Source organism: Zootoca vivipara, chromosome 7 (genome assembly GCF_963506605.1).
Source record: "Zootoca vivipara chromosome 7, rZooViv1.1, whole genome shotgun sequence".
NCBI lineage: Eukaryota > Metazoa > Chordata > Lepidosauria > Squamata > Lacertidae > Zootoca > Zootoca vivipara.
This window is the reverse complement of record NC_083282.1, coordinates 74,101,477-74,110,208: the sequence shown is the minus strand read 5'-3', so window position 1 is coordinate 74,110,208 and position 8,732 is coordinate 74,101,477. Positions and strand designations below refer to the sequence as shown.

The 8,732-nt window shown below is 44.2% G+C and overlaps 1 protein-coding gene across 1 annotated transcript; it reads right to left on the bottom strand.

Annotated features, from left to right (window-relative positions):
- Positions 1-4,615: 4,615 nt before the first annotated feature.
- TP53TG5 (TP53 target 5) lies at positions 4,616-8,330 on the bottom strand. Its single transcript, XM_035122145.1, has 2 exons — positions 8,218-8,330; positions 4,616-4,979 (listed from the first exon to the last, which is right to left on the bottom strand). Exons 1-2 carry the CDS (start codon positions 8,328-8,330, stop codon positions 4,616-4,618), a joined length of 477 nt encoding a protein of 158 aa, XP_034978036.1.
- Positions 8,331-8,732: the final 402 nt, after the last annotated feature.

Genomic DNA, 8,732 nt, shown 5'->3' with positions numbered 1-8,732 from the left:
GAGAGGCTTTTTCTCTCTGTCCTGCCAACTTCTGGAAGAATATTTGTTAGGGACTTAGAAAGGAGTGATCTAGTTCTGACAACAAGGCTGACCTGTTTTATTTGTTTCTGCTGGTGTTTTTAACCTGAATGATCTGGTGTTCTACCTGTTTGTAATGTACACAGTTTTGCTTTTTTTAAAACCGTGCACATATGCAATTACAGATAATAACAGATGCACACTGCATTTTATAGAACTGTTTTAGATTGGATTGGATTGCTTACTAATAAACATTAGTAAGCAAAGAAGCTAAATAAAAGGTGGCAATATTTTTACTTGGCATACTACAATTGTATGTTGCAAAGGATTATTGCCATCTGCTGGCTTTTTTATTGTAGTCCACCAAGAAATCCAGTTACTTTTTTCTCTATTGATTTGCGGGGGTGGGTGGTGAACAGGGTTACAAGGTATACAGCAGGGTTGGGGAACCTGTCCCTCCCCCCCCCCAAGACTGCAACTTCCATCAGCTCTAGCCAGCATGGCCAATGGTGAGGGATGATGGGAGTTTTAGTCAAGCATCATCAGGAGAGTGACAGTTTTCCTACCCCTGTTATCTAGTCATCTCAGAATTAGTACTATAATTGCTGCTCCCAGGTTCAGTCCCCAGCATCTTCTGTTAAAAACATCAGGTATCAGGTAATGGGAAAGATCTGCGTCTGAGACCTTGGGAAACAGCTGCCAGCCAAAGTAGACAATACCGGGCTGGAGGGACCTAAAGCTGAGTTGTAGCAACAGCATCACTGGTATCCTCTTACAGCCTCCAACCATCCTCTTAATTAAGCATTTCCTATCAGCCCACATTACCATGGAATGAATATAAAGAAACTCCTTCTGTGTCTCCAAGCCAGGGGTTTCTCCACATTTGGAGTCCCCAGCCATGGAACTGCTGGGCACCACAGCACCCTCAGATGCACTTTGGCACCCTCCAAGGTCCCTGACGCTCCTATTTTCTATTTTTAACAAACAAGCATTGAGGCTTTTCCTGATTTTGTGGAGAGCTGCTTGGTTGAGAAGGGATTACCAGTCTCACCCCACTCCCCGATGGATGGAATTGTAGGTTTTCTCCCTCTTTTTGGGGGGGGGGGGGTAGATGTCTGAGCATTGCCAGTTTTTCTTCTGTGAAATGTGTATTTTGTGGTGCCCTTTGATTTCCAAATGTTCCTCTGAGCATGAAAACATAGCCGACCCTTACTCCACACCATACAAGTGCTCACAGTTACTAGGATTTTGCTGTGTTTGTCTTGCCATTGGCAGGCTAGTTGAAGCCTTCATCATTTGGACCCTTTGTCATTTGCGTTTGCTGTTGTATATTTATCTCTATTGAATGTGCAGTACAGTGTTTTAACTGATGCTCCAGCTATATAACTCTTTGAGGAGGCTTCGCAGCTCCTGATTACAATATCCAGGGATGGCACACTGTCCCCTCCCCTCTTATTGTCTTTGTCCTCTCCTTTTCACCTTCATTACTTAGTTCCATCCTTTCTATTTAAAAGAGTGAGACCCAACAGAGTACATGGAATGCATGATAAATGAGGAGGTGGTGATATGTATTGTGTGGGGTCTGGAAAGAAGGTTGTGAAAGAGACTGCGAAATCTGACTCAGAGTTAGACTGAGATGACATCCCGAGTTGCTCGGAGCTGCTAGGCAAAGAGCGACATGTACGGTACATTTAAAAATGAATAAATGCTTTTCTTAGGCATCTGGTTGGCCACTGTAAGAATGGGATGCTGGTTGCGGATAAGACATTGATCCAGCAGAATTTTATTTATGTTCTCGATACATTTGCAGAAAGAACTTGCTTTCCTAGGGAATCAGATGAAAAGAACAGAGGGGATATCAAAGATTTCTTTGATGTCATATACAGTAACTACAGCCACAAAGTTTTCTGAGAAAACTGAAAATTTCTGTTGCGTTCCTGATTTCTAGGGACTAAATTAATTCACTTTGCTACAAGTGAGGTCCTTTGCTATGGCTGTGAATAAGAAGTGTTGACTAAGGTGAACTACTGGTAGCCTCTAGTTCAGTGTTTCCCAGTGTCTCCAGCTGTTTTGGGACTACAATTCCCACCATCCCTAGCTATCAGAGCCCGTGGTCAGGGATGATGGGAATTGTAGTCCAAAAATAGCTGGAGACCCAAGTTTGGGAAACACTGCTCCAGTCTCTTGCAAGACGAATGTGATTTATAGCAGAAGTCTTAGATCTTTCTCCTTACATACTTCCTCTTAACACTGATGTGTTGGTGGGGTACATGGGTGGCATAGGGAATGTCATACTAATACTAGTCTTCAGATACCGAGACAAATCATACTTTTCCACCAGTTTCAGACTGAGATCCCTTTGCTGATCCAAACAAAACTCCTGTTACCTGAATCTCTCTTAAGCATTTCACATGGCTTCATGCCAGTGTGAGTAATGTGTGCAGTGGGCCGCTTCACCCTTGGGTGGGCCTTAGTGGACAGTATTGGACAGCTACATCAGAATACATCAGATTTCTGGGTCTAGCCACCATTTTAATTTTCCCACAATGCCCCTGAAATAGTACATTGCTCTGGAGCATTGTGGGGGAAATTTAAATGGTGGCTTAGCCCAGCCATCTGCTGCTCTCAAAGCATTGTCAGTGATGGGACCTGCTGAGGTGCTTGGGTGTTACTAGCTGCCCAAAAGAAGCTGGGCGCTGATGCCTGCCCAGACTCTGTCTAAGTTGTGCTTCCTTTTGAATCATCCTCTGATTATATGGATGTTCTATATAGTTCCAACACCACAGACCTCTTGTGGAAGCCATTCAAAGTGTGAACAAAGGCAGGGCTTTTATCAATATAGCAAAGAACTGTGGTTCCTTTGTGGGTCTAAGGCATGGCTGTACAGTTATTCATTCTAGTGACATCATAACTACAGTGAGGGTGATTTCAAAATGTATTATATTGGCTGCTATTTCCCCTTTCAAATCCCCCTCTCCCCCCCCCCCGCTTTCTTCTTTAGTCATGTCTGGAGATAATCAGAGGCCTTCTCTTTACAAATATGTAATGGTAGGTCTCCTCTACTTGCAATGCAATGACAGTCCTTCCTGGAACACTATCAAGCCCCCTGGAGTTTTGAGTCTGTTCACACTAATTTCTTCTGTGTATGGAAGTCTCCCCAGGAGCAACCATGGGCAACTGTTGTTCCAACCAGATCCGTAGAAGCTGTATTTCTCCATATTTCTCCATGAGACGGGGAAAGTTGTCAATCTGCAGTTTTCATGTTTGCAAATGGAATGCATCTGCTTCCTTTCCTCATTGCTTCTCCCTGCTTCTGGCACATTGGCACATACAATCACACACACATGTTTATTTCAAGCCAGAGACGAGTTTTGTGTTTGAAGGATGCTCAATATCCCCTTTATTGCAGGAATATGAATCAACACGCAATAGATCTATGTCTTCAAGGCTCCTCTCACTATCTTCAGAACCTCTGAAATGTGCATCATTCCAGTCAGTCCCGGCTCTTAAAAGACAAGATGCATCAAGGATTTTCAAATGTAAGAACTCCCAACTTAGTATTCCAAAATACTACTATTACTTCTGTGTTATTGTTATTATTACTATTTATTACTACTGCTGCTTAAGAGGTTTTGGCCTCTTGGGATCTTCCGTTCCACTTTGGAAATCAAAATAGACTTGCCAGATGCTCATTCCGCCCTGCTTGGCCTATAAAATGCCCTAATTATCAAGTTACTACCTTACAGCAAGGCAATCCACCCAAGCCTTTCCATTTATCCCATGCTAAATAAATTGCAGGAATAAATAAATTGTGGAAAGTCTAAAGTGCAGTTGGGGGCTCCCTTAGATGGTGTCTGCAAGAAAAATCTTGCTTCCTATTGCCAATGTCATTTCAGAAATCTGTTTACTGGAAATGACCACAAACTCACAGCTCAGGGAGATAGCTAGTGGATTTCTTGCCTGGGCTTGTGACCTAAACTTTCCTAAACTTGATTTATCAAGAGTAGTGGAGGAGAGGGGATTGTGAGCTGGTATTCCCCCCCCCCCTGGTCACTTCTGCTCTGGCCACTGAATGAGGAGATGCTGAACCTTGCAAGTTTGTGACAGTTTAGCACAGTGAAAAGTCAGAGGATGAGGAGAATTATGAAGCAAAGGCTAGATACATATCTCCTTTTCTTTGATCATATTTCTACTTCAGGCCAGCAGTTTAAACTGTAATGCTTCTTTGCAAGATTGTTTTGATACTTAATTAGAGGCTAAAAGTTGCATTTTAGCTGACTGAGGATACTTTGTTAAAGCTCACATAGGATAAGCCTAGGGGGAGTCAGAAGTAAGTCCCACTGGGCTCAATGGAGTTCCCAGGAAACTATGAATGGAATGGAAGCTTCTAACACTACAGCAGTGGCTAACTGCTGTTAATTAGCCTAAATTCTGTGCTGAATTAAACCCACTTGCCTAAACTTCTGCCTACAGTTTCTGGATCCATGCAGCAGATCTGTTCAGGGCAAAGCAGGACTGCATCTGGGTTTAGATCTGGTATTTAGGAGAGACCCGATTGCATACACTCAATTGACCCAGAGGCAAAACCCCACAAATTTTATCTCTTCCCACCTCCCTGGCAAAAACAATTGCAGTTTTGATTGCTTACTGGATGCCGCTTCTGAGACTCTGAATAAGGGATGGTGACGACATGCTCCAGAGTCTCACTACATGATCGTGTGCAGCACGGCTTGACCCATCTCAAATTCGATGGTCTACAGAGCACTCTGCGCGCAGGCATGTGAATCCGCTGGGGCAGGCCTTTCAAGGAGAGCGCCTCATACAGGTCTGAAGAAGCCGCTTCTGGAGATGACGATTTAGGCTCAGCTACCTTGTCTAGAGCAACTTCCTCAACTTCCATGGCTAGCTCATCAATCACACTGACATTAGGTGCTGGAGGTTCCTCAGAGGGGATCCACACCCTGTCACATGAGCGGGATGGAAGCATTGTTATGGATTTTCATTGTTTTAGTTTTTTCTTCCATATACAGCCGTACCTTGGTTTTTGAACAGCTTAGTTCACAAACAACTTGGAACTCAAACGCTGCAAACCCGGAAGTAGGTGTTCTGGTTTGAGAACTTTGTCTCAGAAGCCGAACTTCTGGTGCGGCTTCCGATTGGCTGTAGGACGCTCCTAATCCACTCCCCCTCCCTTTAGAATTAAACAAATAGTTTAATATTTAAACTATTTTAAATTTGTGCACGGGGAGCAATTTTGGCCTTTCCCATTCATACCAGGAGACATTCCCTTTTGTGTTTCTCCCTGCCTTATAGTTTGTTGATTTTGTCATGCCAGTGAAATACTGGCATGTGCACCTTGTTCTGTTTGGTTTTGGGTTTTGTTTTGTTTTTTAAAAAATCACCGTCCAAGAAGTGTGGAAATGTATACAGATAGGCAATGGTAAATTTGCTTGTGCAGTTTTCTAGTTTTGTACAAACCTGAGGGATGAAAAGAAAAGAATAGTTTTTCCTTTCAGGGCACGCTGGAAATAATAAATAAATAAAAGCACTTAGGAAGTAGTGGGCAAGGAAGAGGGGAGCTGCAGAAAGCAGCAGTTGATCCACCCACCCAAAAACATCAAAACAAATACGGTATTTTTCGTTCCATAAGACACACTTTTTTCCTCCTAAAAAGTAAGAGGGGATGTCTGTGCGTCTTATGGAGCGAATGCATGGTCCCTGGAGCCGAATTTTAAGAAAAAGAAAGAGCTAAAGGCTAACAAGAGGGAAAGAGAAAGGAAGCCGCTCAGCAGCTGATTGCAAGAGATCTGGGAGGGAGATAAGACAGCAAGCTCCCTTCCCGGCCCCTCCCGGCCCCTTGCTTTAGGCCTCAATTGTTGTCTGCAGAGGGAGACATGTGACTGGCTGATTAGATTATCTGTCTGGAAAATGTAGAAATGCAGAGAAGCTAGAGAAGCTGCAGAACTGTGAGTTGAACCCCATAAAAACAGGATTTTTTCCCTTTGCAAGGAAACTCAGCAACTTTGAGCTGGTCCTAAAAAAATGGAGCTTTCCCCCTTTGCAAAAAAAGCTGCACAACTGTGAGCTGACCCCTCCCCCCCCCAAACAGGGCTTTTCCCATTTGCAAAAAAAGCTGCACAACTTTGAGCTGACCCTTAAAAAAATGGAGCTTTCCCCCTTTTCAAAAGAAGCTTCCTCAAATATTTAATGGGGGGCAAAGGCACCTAGGCCTCTAGGAGTTGGCTGCTATGCCTAGGACAATTCAAGAAAGCAAAATATTTTTTTTATTGTTTTCCTACTCTAAAAACTAGGTGCGTCCTATGGAGCGAAAAAATATGGTGCCGTTAATCTGTGACCTTGAGAGGAATTTGGAACCCAATTTTCCCCAACATTGAATTATTCCATATCCCAATATCAGGTAAATCAAGGGGATGATCATCGAATTGACAGATGACACCAAACTGAGAGGGGTAGCTAATGCCGCAGAAGACAAAATCATGATTCAAGATTACCTTGACAGATTGGAGAACGGGGCCAAAACTAACAACAATAATTTCAATAGAGACAAATGTCAGGTTTTGCACTCAGGCAGGAATAACTAGCTGCACAAATATAAGATGGGGGACACCTGGCTTGTTTGTAGTACATGTGAAAATGATCTAGGGGTCTTAGTAGATCACAAGCCTAACGTGAGTCAACAGCAGCAAAAAAAAAGCTAATGTTATTCTAGGCTGCATCAACAGAAGTATAGTGTCCAGATCAAGGGAAGTAATAGTACCACTTTATTCTGCCTTGATCAGACACCACACCTGGAGTATTGTGCCCAGTTCTGGGTGCCATAGTTTAAGAAGGATATGGAGAAGCTGGAACGTGTGCAGAGAAGGGCAACCAAGATGATCAAAGGTCTGGAAACCAAGACTTATAAGAAATGGTTGAAGGAGCTGGAAAAGAGGAGACTGAGAGGAGATATCATAGCCACCTTCCAATATAAAAATGCCTGCCACATGGAAGATGGAGCAACCTTGTTTTCTCCTGCTCCAGAGCCAATGGATTCAAGTTAGAAGAAAAGAGATTCCAGCTCAACATCAGGAAAAACTTTCTGACTGTAAGAGCTGTTTGGCAGTGGAATGAACTCCTTTGGGAGGTGGTGGATTCTCCTTTCTTGGAGGTTTTTAAGCAGAGGTTCAATGGCCACCTGTCATGGATGCTTTATATGAGATTCTTGCATTGCAGAGGGTTGGACTGGATGACCCTTGGGACCCTGTCAGTGAAGCTCAGATGCTGACAGGAGAAGAAGAAGCAGGCATAGAGAGAGAGAGAACACTTTAAAGCAGAAGGCAGAGAGGAGGGTGAGAGCAGCTGTAATCTGAGCTGTGAACAAAGGGGAGACGAAAGACAGGGCCAGAGTGACAGGCTGCTCCAATAGTGAGTCAGATGTTGGAATGCAGGAAGCATTCTCTCCCAAATCTCGTAGGACAGAGGTCGGCAACCTCCGGCCCATGGGCTGGATACGGCCCACAGAGGCTGTTTATCCGGCCCATGGGCTGCCCGTGAACCGAGCCGCCAGCTCGGCGAGTCCCCCATGTGCTGTGCTAAACTGGCACAGCGCAGCGCGGGGACTTGCTGAGCAGCGCCGGAAATGGCACCTGCGCAGATGCCAGAAATCATGTCTGTGCATGCCCAGACGCTGAAAATCGCTTCTGCGCAGGTGCGATTTCCGGCATCTGTGCAGCTGCAGAAGCGATTTTCAGCAATGTGGACATGCAGAGACACCATTTCCGGTGTCGTGCTGCGCCTGTCCGGCCCACAGACAACATCTGTGGGAATGATCCGGCCCATGGGCAGATAACCTTGCTGATGCCTGTCGTAGGATCTCAAAAGTGGCCAAGATACCGAAAGAGAAGGTGGGGGCTTCTGTGCTGGGGGAGGGGGAGGAGCTGAGTCCGGGCAACTCCATCTTCTGGGGAGGACCATGAGTAGAGGAGCTCCATCCTAGTTTGTTGTTTTAGCAATAAATCTGAAATAATTAACAGCCAGAGTCGTCTCGCGTTTGTGGGAGAGACCAAGCCATAACAGACCCCTTCCAGTTCTAGGATTCTATGATCATATAGTCACACACACTTTCAGAGGGCCCTGTTTGTTGTATTCTAGCAAAATAAACATATGTATGCACACAGATCTCTACCTATGGTCACTTACCCAGAGCAGGAAGGGCCTGAATCCGCAGCACCTGAATCCACAGCTAACATCTTCCTGTACTTGTGCGCTAATTCACAAAGCCACTCGATTCTGCGGTTTGGACTCTTGAGCATTTTGAGGAGAACCAGTTTCTTCATTATCTGTGCAGGTACAGAAAATAAAGAGATCACACAACATCTGAAGAGGCTGCCAAAGAGTGAGCCCAGCCTGCTTCATTATTAGTATTATATTGAGACTATTGTAGTTAACTGTTTACTTGTGTGAGGTCAACAGGAAAAAGACAGAAATATTTTTTTAAATGAAATTCATTTTTAACATTTTGTTTCAATACGATATTATACACACATGCAATTATTACAGCAGGCTCCAAAATGCCTAAGGTTTTTAAGTTTAATTTTATGTTTGCTTTTGGCCTAGTTCTTTCAGGCTGGGTGCACTGGGGAGCTACATGTTAATATAATATGTTGGTTGCCTCAGATCATCTCTGTGTTGGGTGTGTGTGTGTGTGTGTGTGT